The following is a 14,659-nucleotide window of genomic DNA, read 5'->3' as shown; positions in this document are numbered from 1 at the left end:
ATAGAGGAATGCTAATGGCCTGCGCCAGGGAACCACACCTGGGTATTGTGCCTACGAAAGCGCACCATTATATCCCTCATGTTTTTCTGTGGCATTTCAATTAGGATGATCCCACAAATTTCTGCAGCATCTACTGAACGGTCCACAAACATTTACAGCCAAAAGTAAGCTAGTATTAGGCATTTAGATTTTAAAGTAGGTTTGTGAGAAAGAAATAGTTAAGTTCCTTTCGGAGTTTGAAATTCAGTTTGAGGGCTCGCTCACACTGGCATAACACGGCCGAGTGCTGTGCAAGGTTTTATCTGATAGCACTCAGACCAATGTTATACTGTGGGGCAATGCAGATCTGCCGATAAGAAAACAATTGCAGCATGCTGCGAGTAACTCAGCAAATTGGATCATGCGCATCCATACGAGTCTATGGGTCCATGTGAAATATCGGACTGCACTCAGATTACACCCGAGTGCATTCAGATTACCGCGGACACAGACAATGGAGAAATTACATTCTCCATCTTCTCCGCACCTGTGCTGTAATTCTAAAGTGACACTCGGATCAAACTCGGACGCGGCCTTAAACACCTTTGTCGTCATCAAATGTCTCCTTGATGGCCTTTTTTTTTCCGCAGATGTTGAGCAATATTTGGCCTTCACCGGATGCGGGTTTGGTAGTACAAGTTGACATAGAATTTACCTATTCTGTAAAATCATGGGAAATCACAAACTTCTATTTCTGCCAAGGTCAAACTATTTACAGTGGTTTTTGACATGTAGTCCAGGCGCCATATGTAAACAGGCCCCCTATAAAAGATGGGCCTGTGTCATAATAAACGAGACGCTCTTGAAAGACAACCTGGGGTGTGGGTGTCTTCCTATAGACCAAAATTCTGGGTATACCAGTACTTGATGGGGAATAACAAGTCTCTGACACCTGTCACTAAAGAGCCTGCATACTTTATTAATTAGCTCTCTGATGAGACTGGTGTACTAATTATGATAATCCATGCCAGAATGGCTGTATAATCCTAATACAATAATCACTTTATGAGTCCAGCTATAGAGAGCTCACGAGTCCAAGTGTATTCAGAGCCAGCATGAATGACAGCTGCAGCTTGTACTGAGCAGTAAAAGGGAGGAGGGACACTGAGGACCTGTCAGTCAGGCCTGGTGGGCAGAGATTGAGTGTAAATTTTCATAAAGGATTACACAGCTATTCTGACTTGGATGATCAAAGCAAGTACTCCAGACTTATCAGGTCTAATAGGTCTTTTTCATAATGTGTGGAGGTTGTACTGTGAAATCTAGTGGCATGTCTACTTTAAACCCTATTTTGTTGCATTGGTAGATAAATAGTGCTAGGTGGTGTCTTTCAGAACCGGATACTTTCCCCATAAACAGTTATTCAGTCGATTCAAACAATGCTTTTAGGGTGTGTCGAGATGGGAGGCATATAAAAAAGTATAGAAATTTCAGCCACCTGTATTATAGAATTATTCTGTCACTGATGTAATGAAATATCAGCTCTTAAATTTGGCAATACACAGTAGCTAATCAGAACAAGCATAGCTGCAGTGTAAAGCAAGGGGGAAAAGTCTGTTTATTAAATCTTGTACAAAACCAACAAGAATCTGGCAGGTCATCGCAGAATATAATCTTCAGCCATCAACCTCAGTCCCAGGAGCAAACCTAGTTTGTGCTCAACGCAGGACAGGTTTTCTTGTGTTGTTGCATCATTAATGCTCTATATGAAGGAGGCTGGCAGACTGGCACATTTCAGTATAGTCAGCCTCCTCCTCTGTAACAGCCTATACATAAGCAGAGAAAGGGGCTGGCTTAGCCTTTGGAATGAATAGTCATATAGCCCCCGTTATACAGGCATGTGACCAGTGAAATGGAGTGCTGCACAAATCGAACGTTGAGCTGCCGGGACTGAGGACAATCACTCTATAGAATTATTAGGGACACCGCTAAAGATTCTTTTTCATTCACCCCCTTAAAGTATACATTCAGAAATACACCATATCCATGGTACATAATTATCACATAAAAGCAACAAAAAGAAAAATAAATTAAACGAGTTTATTTTTATTAAAAAAAAAAAAATTAAGTGGCAAATTCACATCATAAGAGGTAAGGTAACACTGACGGACATATATATATGAAATATCCATTGTACAATGACCGTGGTCACAACTATTCTCAGGGCAGAATCCATCAGGCCCAGGAAATGCACAAACGGTAAGAAATACTGTCATCTGGGGAAGAAAAAGAAACAAAATCCCCCATAATGACTATGGTGTGCAATACGCTCATTTAAACAAGCCCCCTGGTGACAAAGTATCTCAATGCTCTTGTCGAAATATCAGAACTCAAGAGATATAATCAGAAAATAAAAATACTTTCAAAAGGGATATGTCTATAGACAATCCAATCCGCTGGTGTCGTGCATGAATGCCCATCTGCTATGAAAATACACTATATTTTTTAGAAGGACGTGTCCACTCCTGATATTTGGCGCACACGGTGCGGCTCTGGCTAGGGAGAGGTTTGCACCTATTATATGTACTTTGCTTTAGATGCATATATTATAATTTCTGGGGGAGCAGAGTGACAAGAAATATAACAACCCAACTTTCCCCAACTCCTGAATGGAGTATTTACATAGGTCCCATCTATCTACAGATTTGCCATTCCGAAGCCGAGCATGCCACAGTGACTGTTCAGCAAAAAAAAAAATATATAAATTAATAAAAAATTGCTGCAAACTGGGTGTTTCTGAAAGTAACTATGTAGTCAGTCACTATACAGAGCGCATTTAAATCAAGAAGTGGTTTATAACACCCTCCCAATAGCAATAAGGGGATAGTCACATGCGGCAGAAATTTTGATGACCGTCTCATTCATCTGAATAGTCTTTCCTGGAGCACATGACATTATGTAACCTCCATTCAGATTAATGAGAATTTCTGCAGCATGTGAATATACCCCAAAACGTGTTTGACCAACCACATGGTTTTATGGTTTGCATCCTTTAATGCAAAATTAACTTGAATAGTCTGTCCAACCCTATGAAGAGACCCAAAAATCAATGGTGTCTTGCCACATAATGTAAATTCTCATTTAATATGAGAATTATTATAGTTTGTGCCATCAGGGCATGTACCTTAGATTTTATATCCGACCATTTATCCAATCCATTCATGGGGGGGGGGGGGGGGGAGCAGGAAGGATTTTTGTTTTTAGATTGGAGATGTAAATGTGTTTGCTCTTCCAGGCTGCGCAGGTATAAGATATGTCTGGTTCTTGGCAGGATTACAAGGTTCAGCATTTCAACTCCAGCGAGAACTTGTCTGTGCCATTAGGAGTCATTAAGATGCACTTAATAGCTGTGGGCAGAAGCAGAGGGCTCACTAGCTCATCCATCCCGGAAGGAGCAGGGGGTGGGGGAAAAGACATACAAAAAGCCGGAGTAATGGACCAAATGGGAGCAAGAAAAACACACAGGGTAACAAGTAGGAGATTGCAGAACACCAGATGAGGATGCCACCGGTTAGCAGTCCCTTCACGATGCCACCCCACTTAGATAAAGGTCATATGATGCATGTGTCACAGTTATGGTCTGTGTGGTGCTGGGAGACCCCAAAGCTTGTTCATGAGTCAGCACTGATCCCAGGCGTTTTCCATACCAGCTCTCATCTAGACTGACCTGGGCCGTCCTCAGGTCCCCGAGGTGAGCAGTCTGCTGGGGGTTATTGTAGTGCTGAGACACAAGCTGGGAGTCCCAGTCAGATTCCGACGAGGCTTCATACTGAGCCAGCTTGGGGTTGAAACAGAGTGTGGTAGGGCTGCCTTCACCCGCCTCGGCTGCTTTATTTCTACGGTCTCTGTCCACACAGTCACTGGGAAGTTGGTGAAATACCCACATAGGCATAGGAAGGCAATGTAAAGGATGTCTTTTAGCTGGAGGGTGACATGGAGACCAGCAGTGCTTTCGTTTACCCCCACACCAGTCTGTATTGGGCACAAGCAGCTCTGGGTCTTGTGTGCCATCCAAAGTCTCAGTACCAGGTGTAACAGTGGCATTACCGTTTGCAGCTGGATGCCAAGGTGCCAGTGTAAACTGGTCTATACAGAAGTTGCTGCTCAGTTCCGATTGCAATTCACATGGAGCATTTATTAGCAGCTTATCCTGTGTGGAAACCAACAGCAGATGCTGGTGCTGATCAGTGGCAGCCTCCACTAATGGCACCTCTGTGCCTGAAGCATCTGCCACTGGACACTGTTCTGCTGTACCCAGATGCAATGTGCAGTCACGTCCAGTAGCAGGCGCTGGAGAGGGTCCTACAAAAGCCATAGCACTTGGCGTGACCTGGGAAGTGTCAGTCAGTAATGCATTGTGTTGGGAGGGAGCGTCAGTCAGTAATGCATTGTGTTGGGAGGGAGCGTCAGTCAGTAATGCATTGTGTTGGGAGGGAGCGTCAGTCAGTAATGCATTATGTTGGGAGGGAGCGTCAGTCAGTAATGCATTATGTTGGGAGGGAGCGTCAGTCAGTAATGCATTATGTTGGGAGGGAGCGTCAGTCAGTAATGCATTATGTTGGGAGGGAGCGTCAGTCAGTAATGCATTATGTTGGGAGGGAGCGTCAGTCAGTAATGCATTATGTTGGGAGGGAGCGTCCGTCAGTAATGCATTATGTTGGGAGGGAGCGTCCGTCAGTAATGCATTATGTTGGGAGGGAGCGTCCGTCAGTAATGCATTAGCTTGGGAAGGAGCCACATTAAACATTTGTGGATCTATACGTGCAGTGATAATAGGATCTTCTTGTACTGGATCATTAGATGATGGATTAAAGCCACCTTGTGCAAGTGCATGAACAGGATCTCCTAGGGCATCGAAAGGTGGTGGTAATAATACATTCTCCGTGGTGAGATCTGGGTTTTCATCGATGACCTGAGCTGGAGGTATAACCACTGACTGGACAGTGTACAAGGAGGTCAGCCCTGCTTCCTCCATGTACCAAGAAAGCTTGGTAACAAGTCCCATAGGTGACATCTCCTCTGCCCCCTGGGTCATTAGTAAGGGTAGATCACATTGCACCTCTGCATTCATTGTACTCACTGTACTTTGGGGTTCATGGTCTTCTATAAATACATTTTCTGGTACATCCCCCAAATGTTCTTGTACTGAATCTACCACCATGTTTTCCACTGGTGGATCCTGGGACAAAGTCTCCTTGGCCTCCGGGGAACATTCAGCATCTTGTTTTACATATTGTTCCTCTGGTGAGGCCAGACGGAGCTCCTCTATGAGCATTTGTACTTTTTGGTCCATGAGTTGGTCCTTGGATTCACCATTTTTGAACTCCTTATCCAAGCCTTCCTCTTTTGTTAGTGGGGGCTCCTCCTCTAAACTCTGTGGTGGGGCTTTATCTTCACATTGCTGTTCACTGGGTTTAAACCTTAAAAAATAAAAACATATTACCCAATTATAAATCTAAATTTCCTAAGCAGAAGCACTTGACAACTATAGATGCAGGGTAATGCTCCAGATACGTGGGCCACTAATAAATAGCCTTACATTTGGTGTATAATGTACATTACCCCACAAGGCTTAGTCTGTATAAGGGATGACTCACATTTACAGCCAGTCAGCTCCAGATCTCTTCTTTTACCTCACTTTAGAGGAAATACGAAGTTTTCCTCTAGCTTTAACTCAAACACTTAATCTCCACCCTCTTTAAAAACGCTTCTCCCCCTCATGAGATCTATTGATGATATGCACATGCCAGGGGGATTGTGAAGCGAACATAAGGCCCTTTTACATGGACTGATAAGTGACTAAAAGAGCATTTGTGAGAAACTTAATTCCTGATCAATATCTTGCGCAGACAGCCTTCATCAAGTTGAGCGGGGTTCACCTCACTGACGTCAGCGTGAGAAAGTTCTCACACTTGCGGTGCCGGCAAGTGACGTAAGCGCACGCCCGGTGAGAGATTTCCCACGCTCGTGCTGACGTCAATGAGGTGAACGGAGTTCATATGATATGAACCCCGCTCAACTTGATGATGTCACTGCAAGTCACTGAGGTGAGAAAGCATGCGCTCCTCAGTGTCTCTGCAGGATGGCAGGCTGGACAGTAGCATCAAGCTACTATGCAGCCTGCCATCTAGATGTAGCAGAGCTGGACCCGTCGCAGGACAAATGCATTATGCTCTTCACGCCGGAGAGGTGAGGAGGAGGCTGGTTTATTATTTTATTTTTATTGCAGGTGACAATGGATTCAGTGGAATGGGTGTAATGGTGATTTGAGTTTAATTTAGAACTATTAAAAGGAGTCTGTGTGGTTATTTCAAATAATTTATTTTATTCTGGGTGTTTTATTTCACTATGGGGTTAGCCCATCACTAACCTGGGCTTTATGTCAGCTGCCAAAATAAGCTGAGATCAACCCCAACCCTATAACCCCACTCGCCACCACAACAGGGCAGGGCGAGGCTAAGTGCTAGAATTGGCGCATCTTATGGATGCGCCATTTCTTGGGCGGCTTAGAGCTGGTGTTATTAGTCTGCAAGGGGGCCAATATTCATGGACCCGTCCTAGGCGATCAATATCAGCGCCCAGCTGTCTGCATAGCCTTTGCTGGCTGTTAAAATAGGGGACCCCACAATTTTTTTGGGGGGTCCCCATTTTAATAGCCAGTAAAGGCTAAGTATACAGCTGAGGGCTGATATTAATTGCCCGGGAAGCTCCATGGGTATTACCCCCTTCACAGGCTAGAAACATCAGCCCACAGCTGTCTGCTTCTAGGGGGGTGGGACCTACGCTTTTTTTTTTTTAAATAATTCAACAATAAATGACATGTACAGTAAGCAATCACTGTACTAATTATATATGTCACTGATATCTTTCTATCTATTCTATGTATGTATAGCTATTCTCTCTATCCTATAATGTTGGGTACCGCTGTGATTTTACAGTATGCGGCTGATGATTTGTCGGGTTTCACGGAGACCGGTGCATGAAAATAGGACGGCACTCGCATGGTCTAAGTGCCGGGCGATTTTTTTCACACACCCATTGACTTGCATTGGCGAGTCTCGTCCGAGATATGAAGCAATACGCAGCATCGCAGATGAGATGTGCCTTCTAGAATAATATTGGTCAGAGTGCAATCCGATTTTTTATTGAATTGCACTCGTCCGTTTTTCTCGCATATGAGCCCTAAAAAGAAAGTTGCTGGCAGTACATCCCCTGTGTATGCAAACAGCCTTTTTCCCCAGGTTTCCAGTTCCACCTGTCAGGTAGCAATTCCTAAAAGTCAATGTCAACCCTTTAGAGCAGAGGTCCCCAACCGCCGGTCCGCGGACCAGGACCGGGCCGTTGGGGTTTTTCAGCCGGTCCGCGGCACCGCCACAGACAATCACTAAACATTGACAATGTGCTCTGGTCTGCGGTGGCTCAGAGCACACTGTGTGGGGTGGATGCTGCCCGCTGTTCTAGACTCCCGCAGGGTAGACCTGTAGAGGACCTGTGATGACATCAAGGTACATAACTGATGTCACCACAGGTCCTGAAGCAGGATGAAGCAGGGGCGGAACTACCGCCCGTGCAGCCGGTTCATTGAACGGGGGCCCCGAGGGAGAGGGGGCCCCTCCAGCCTCCAGCAGGGCCGCCATCAGGGCATGACTGCCCTGACTCCAGTATGGGGCCCGGCCGGTAGGAGCCCCCTCGGAGCCCCCCTCTTGTGAGTCTCTCTCCTCATGGGGCCCCCGGCCCCATGCAAAGCGCCGGGTCCAGGACATCTCATAATTCCTCTGACTTCCAGTCATGTGATGGTGCCGTCACATGACCGGAAGGCAGGAGAACCTGGTGTCAGCGATTTGGACGAGCGCCAGGATTCTGCAGGGATCGCATGGGGGTAAGTATTAACAAGTTTTATTTTTTTTTAAATACAATTAACTAGGAGTGGGGGGGAGGGGAGAGATGAGAGATGCACGGGGGGGGGGATGAGAGATGCACGGGGGGGGGATGAGAGATGCACGGGGGGGGGGATGAGAGATGCACGGGGGGGGGGGATGAGAGATGCACGGGGGGGGGATGAGAGATGCACGGGGGGGGGGGATGAGAGATGCACGGGGGGGGGGGGATGAGAGATGCACGGGGGGGGGGGGGATGAGAGATGCACGGGGGGGGGGATGAGAGATGCACGGGGGGGGGGATGAGAGATGCACGGGGGGGGGGGATGAGAGATGCACGGGGGGGGGGGGATGAGAGATGCACGGGGGGGGGATGAGAGATGCACGGGGGGGGGGATGAGAGATGCACGGGGGGGGGGGGATGAGAGATGCACGGGGGGGGGGATGAGAGATGCACGGGGGGGGGGGGATGAGAGATGCACGGGGGGGGGGGATGAGAGATGCACGGGGGGGGGGATGAGAGATGCACGGGGGGGGATGAGAGATGCACGGGGGGGATGAGAGATGCACGGGGGGGGATGAGAGATGCACGGGGGGGGATGAGAGATGCACGGGGGGGGATGAGAGATGCACGGGGGGGGATGAGAGATGCACGGGGGGGGGGGATGAGAGATGCACGGGGGGGGGATGAGAGATGCACGGGGGGGGATGAGAGATGCACGGGGGGGGGATGAGAGATGCACGGGGGGGGATGAGAGATGCACGGGGGGGGGGATGAGAGATGCACGGGGGGGGGGGGATGAGAGATGCACGGGGGGGGATGAGAGATGCACGGGGGGGGATGAGAGATGCACGGGGGGGGATGAGAGATGCACGGGGGGGGATGAGAGATGCACGGGGGGGGGGGATGAGAGATGCACGGGGGGGGATGAGAGATGCACGGGGGGGATGAGAGATGCACGGGGGGGGGGGGGATGAGAGATGCACATGGGGGGGGTGAGAGATGCACATGGGGGGGGGGGGGTTATGTTTACATAACTTTGTTGCCTTATGAAGGGCGGGGGGGGGCCCCCAAAAATTTCTTGCACAGGGGCCCGCTACAGTCTGTGTCCGCCCCTGGGATGAAGTAAATGCAGCTGAACAGCAGCTGTCAGGACAGCTGCCCTGTCCTGCTGCAGGGCGTGATGGGGCCTCAGTGATGCGGCTCCTGGCACAGCACATTATGTGGGGCTCCTGGCATAGCTCCTGGCGGGGACCTGGTCTACACTATATGATAAGTATGCACTAAACTCCAAATCCCTCCATTACCCCGCCCCCATATGACCAAAGCCCCGCCCACCCCACCCCCTCCTTGCTGGGCCATGGAAAAATGATCTTGCTTCAAGCCAGTCCCTGGTGCAAAAAAGGTTGGGGACCACTGCTTTAGAGATCCCTGTCACATGACTTCGGATATACAACCAAGCCAAAACATCCATTTTCAGAAACATGCTTCGGGGTTTTAGAGACAGTCATCCTCCTGTATGAAGAGGCTTTTTATATATTTAATTTCCTAAGGAAGCATTGCCTGGCCTATACATTTCTCCTTAGGTCTACTTGGTGCTCTCCACAAGGAGAAACTTTGATAATGGGCCTAAAGGGTAAAGGTCTAATCTGGCCGTCCACTTCTCCTGTTTTACACCGATGAGGGGTAAACAACCCGAAACAGCTGGCTGCAAATGGAGATTTTTGGTTTGGTTTCTTATCAAAAGTCATGTGGTAAGGCTCTTTAAAGGGTCGATACTGATTACTAGGAAGCTACCTTCCAACAAGTAACACTAGAATTCTTGTCCTCTTCCTCTGTGAATGAAACAATTTGCATATTGAGTTTCCCAGGGAAGCATCACACGACCTGGAAAACTCCCAAAGCCAACTAGGAGATCTCCACAAGTACACAATTTACTCCTAAGGTCTTCCTATGTAAAATGGGTTGTACTGCTGACCACATATGCACAGTATGGGGACCAGATTTAGGCTGTGCAGTCAGGGGAACAACAGGTAAAAACCTAGACGTATTCTAGCAGAGTGCTCAAAGGACATGCAGAAAACATCCTTCAAATCCATCTCTATTGTTTGTATTATTCACCAGATTAGCTCACACAGCGCCTTAGTTATGTTTCTGGAGGTGTCAATCACCTGGAGACATGTTATCCATTTGGTGGGCCTGACCTCACACAGACTTAGAATTTGGGTTTCTTGCTCATCCACCCAGTCACATAAGGAAGGACCCATGGGAAGTGCTTTTTTTTTCTAAAGAAGGATTGAGAACATGCCACATGACCCTAAAAAATGTGTTTATTTTTATGCTTTCTGCCTAACAAAGAATTGCTCATGCATGAAAGTTAACCTCCGAGAAGTGTAAAGTGTTAGAGGTGACACAACTGGTACAGGAAGGACAAAGAAACCTGACCTCTATCCTGGCAGAGTGTCATCACAAATTCCTGAGACCCTGTGCATAGACTACGATCGTCCTTTTTCAATACTGGAGAAATCTGCTCTCTAATGGGACACAAATCTACCTACCTTCTTACTTGACTCTCCGCAGCCACCAGCCTCACACAGAACCCCTTTCGGCTTTCCAACCCCCTGCCTCTTTTTTTATTATTTTGCCTATCCTTTCCCATTATGTCACTTCATTATTCGAATCACTCTCGCATGTTCAACCACACAAGGAAGGTTCTATACGTTACATCAGCTCACATATTAGATGCTGATACATGAAAGTCTTGATGACTGGAAGACGTCCATTGCACGTGCCAACTTATCACCACGCACTAACCGCAAAGTCACATAGGTCACTAAATTTCTAATTTACAGGTCCTCGCACACGGGATGCTACAGGGGGGTTAGATTACAGATAAAATCCTATTTCTGCAAGTATGCGTCGGCGGCCAGTGACAGAGAGGTTGCTTGGATCTGGGCCGAGAGTCATTGGGTATGGAGAGTGGCCAAATAAGTAATCAGGACTATGAATCGGCCTGGATAGAGGAGACAGCAGGAGTAATGGATATCCCAGAAGCTTAATTCACGGTGTACACAATCTACAGCTCGTTCTAGAACCATAAGTCCCATCAGGCAGCACCAGTCTGTGGATTTATTTTGCGGTCAGACAAGGTAGAAAGATAAAATGGAAACACTGGCTTCCTTCTTGTAAATAATTAAGCAGCCATAAACTGTACATAACTTTTTGTCAAACAAGTTTTCGGTCAATCGGTAGTCCTCCAGATTCCCCATACACATACATGTTAGGCTCAGCTGATCAATGTGGAGGGGAGAGTATGAAGCTGGCAGCAGCATGGTGGCTCAGTGGTTAGCACTGCAGCCTTGCAGCTCTTTGGTCTTGGGATCAAATCCCACCAAGGACAATATCTGCAAGAAGTTTGTATGTTCTCCCTGTGTTTGTGTGGGTTTCCCCTGCGTACTCTGTTTCCTCCCACACTACAAAGACATACTGATAAGAAATTCAGATTGTGAGCCCCAATGGGGACAGTGATGACAAGGTCTTGTAAAGCGCTGTGGAATTAAAGAGGTTGTCCACTACTATAGAGAATGACTCAATCGACTTAAACGGTGGAAATACCTTTTTTTTGCAATTGCCATCAAGTGTGATTCTTGCCTGTGAGCGGCGCTATTGCTTAACGCTCACCAGGCATCACGTGACCCTGGCTGAAGCCGGCTCTGGCATCAGCTGATGTCACGTCAAGTTTCGGCTGCAGCCAGGCCGTGACTCAGTGCTGCGCTCCCCCAATTGATGGGCTGTGGGCGAGGTTTCAGCTTCCACCGCGCACTTTCCCAATGAATGCAGAGGAGAGGGAAAGAGCTCGGTGGGTGCTAGGCTATGATGCATGGTGAAACCCTGCCCACAGCCCATCAATCAGGGGGGGGGGGGGGGGGAGCGCGTCACTGGGTCATGCCCAGCTGTAGCCAGAAATTGACGTGACATCAGCGAATGTCAGAGCTGACTGCAGGCGGGATCACGTGATGCCTGGTGAGCGGTCAGCAATAGCGCCGCTAACAGGCAAGAATCACAACAGATGGTAATTACAAGAAAACATATTTCTACCATTTAAATCGATCGGGGCATTCGGTATAGTAGAGGACAACCTCTTTAAGGGCGTTATACAAAATGAGTAAACTAGATAGATTGCAGGCGTGTCCTTTACATCACAGATTCCAACATTTTGTAAGATGACTTAAAAGTATGGTAACACCAAGTTAAAAAGTTCATAATGTGTTCTAGCCCCTTAAGTGGGATGTAGATAGGTAGGGCTGCGGCCTCAGATCACTCAAAAGACTGTGCAGAACAGCTCAGTTCTTGAATGAGTGGGTGCACAGGACTGTATGGGCTCAATATAAATGTTATGGCCTTGATTCATCATTACATTTGAGCCTTTTTTAACCCAATTATTTTCTATTTTTTTTTTATTAATCTCTTTTATATGAACTAGCCTGTGTTTTTTTTTTCTGCTTTGTCAGTGGATTTTAGCAATTCCAGTTGTTCTTGTCGGATTTATCAATTGCAACTTTTAAAAAGCGTCAAAATTTGGGGCAACTCCAACCCAGTCCGCCGCAGGTGTAGTTTTGGCTACGTCAGCATTTGGAGAAATTTTTGTACCATTTTGCAAAATGTGCGACTTTTGGCACCAAACAGTTGCAAAAACAGTTCAAGACAGGAAAAAAAAAAAAAAAAAAGCCATTTTTGACTTGGTGCCAAATTTATGAGTCGCGCGGACCATTTAAAAAAAACTTTAAAAAGTACAAAAGTGCATGCAGGAGCGGAGTACTTCATCCCTCTCATGAGCGATTGGTGGTGGTCTCAGGACCCGGACCCCCACCAATCACATTTCAGAGGCCATAAGACATAAAAAATACAAAACCACTTTAACATATAGGAAAACTTTAAATAAAACACTATACGTAACCAAAAGTATGCTTACTGCTTTGTTTTGCAATGTAAGCAACTCAAATCTTTTTCTTTGCCCCCAAAGCAGATCATGTTTCAACATCTCAAGTCAAGACAATAGATAAGGAAGAACATCTGTAGCTCTCATGAATACAAAAAGAGTTTGACAAGTTTAAATTCAACATGCCTGATGCTTTTTTCCCTGGATATCTAGGACACCACCAATGCACCTTAGATGGGCCAGTCCTGCTGACATTTATCTAATGTGACCAAGCCTTTAAAGCCAAGCACAGGCAGAAAGTAAACTTCAGACTCCTAGATGTGATGCAGTGCTGAATATACAGAAGGTAAATTAAGCAGCACAATATTGATTGGGTTAATGTTTTCTTAAAACCAGAAGTCTAGAAGAAGCCAACCTAAGGAATAATATCTATTGCACAATTAGTGCTGCATTACCTAATCCATTGCAATCACTTATCAGACAGTCGCTTACATTACAGCGATACAAGATATATTCTATATAGGCAAGACCTGAAAGGTGATGGATTATATACATTGCCATGCCGACTCCAGATGCATTTATTTTACTTATATAGCGCCATGATATTCCACAGCGACTTACAATATTGTAATTGCACCAAATTGAAGTAAATTGTTTTACAATGTTAATTTATTTATTATGCTTACTTAGATAGCGCCATCATATTCAGCAGCACTTTACAGACTGTCATCAGTGTCCTCATTGGGGCTCAAAAACAATATTCCCTATACTTAAGTCATTTGAGTGTCGGAGGAAACCCACAAAGTCCTTGCAGATATTGTCCTTGGTGGGATTTGAACCCAAGACCCCAGCGCTGCAAAGCCACAACCAATGACACACACGCAAATATCTATTGATATAGATATATACACACACACCTATCATTTTTTCGTAAAAGCAAGTAAATTACTCTAGAACATCAGACTGTTTCCTGAACCTTAATAGAAGCCTCTGAGGACCATATAAACCATTAAGAACCTATAATTGAGCATGTAAGCTAGAGTCTTTTAGATGAAGAAAGCCCATATAATGCTCCTGCTGACACAGCAGGATGGGATAGGCTTTTAGGCTATTGTAGCGACTAATTAAACAAGTTCTGAATACTGAGGCAAAACTAAAAGAGAACCGGTCACAACGGGAAGCGCTATTTACCTGCAGATATGGTGTTAATCTGCAGGTAAATTGCATTAAAATCATGCCTGCCTTACTGAAACAGCAGCTACAGAGAGAACAAACTTACATCCTCCCAGCAGCTGCTAGCTTCCAGTCATTGGGGCAGTGCAGGAAAGTATCAGGGCTCCCTATACAGTGAGTGCCGCTGTAATCACTTTCCAGCACATTGATTGAGCCTACTCTGCATACACACTCAACAGGCTGTCAAAGTGAATGGAAGGGATTACAGCGACACTCACTGTATATTGAGCGGTGACTGACCTTACGACTAAAAGTGAAGGGAGAATAGAAATTCAGGAACAATGATTTTAACACTATTTACCTGCAAATTATCTGTTGGAAAACGACGTTTCCCGACATGACATTCATTTTAAAGGATCCAGGCAAAAGACTATTTGATGAGGAGATTGATTGCACTTACCCAAAAGGCAATGTAACAAAGTCGCAGACAATACGAGATGTGATGTCATCAATGACTCTGTAATTGGAAGCATTGAGAGCGAAGACACAGTGCTGCTTGCTGATCAGGTGCTGCAGAATTGACGGGACAAGTCATGTGTGATCTTGTAACCATCATTTCCATTTTTACCT

The 14,659-nt window shown here is 46.2% G+C and overlaps 1 protein-coding gene across 1 annotated transcript in view; it reads right to left on the bottom strand.

Moving 5' to 3' along the window:
• Window positions 1–2,065: 2,065 nt before the first annotated feature.
• The window catches only part of DBF4B (DBF4B-CDC7 kinase regulatory subunit), a 43,207-nt gene continuing 30,613 nt past the window's right edge, over window positions 2,066–14,659 (bottom strand). Inside the window, exons 12-13 of the mRNA XM_073681557.1 lie at window positions 14,490–14,599; window positions 2,066–5,459 (exon numbers count right to left, since the gene is read on the bottom strand). Of these exons, the coding sequence (XP_073537658.1) occupies window positions 3,563–5,459; window positions 14,490–14,599 (2,007 nt within the window). The 3' untranslated portion in view covers window positions 2,066–3,562. The remainder of the gene's footprint in view (window positions 5,460–14,489; window positions 14,600–14,659) is intronic.

Source organism: Phyllobates terribilis, unplaced genomic scaffold (assembly GCF_046119375.1).
Source record: "Phyllobates terribilis strain yellow unplaced genomic scaffold, ASM4611937v1 Scaffold_5__5_contigs__length_657084704, whole genome shotgun sequence".
Taxonomy (NCBI): domain Eukaryota; kingdom Metazoa; phylum Chordata; class Amphibia; order Anura; family Dendrobatidae; genus Phyllobates; species Phyllobates terribilis.
Note: the sequence above shows the minus strand (reverse complement) of the source record. Positions and strands in the feature narration are given on the sequence as shown.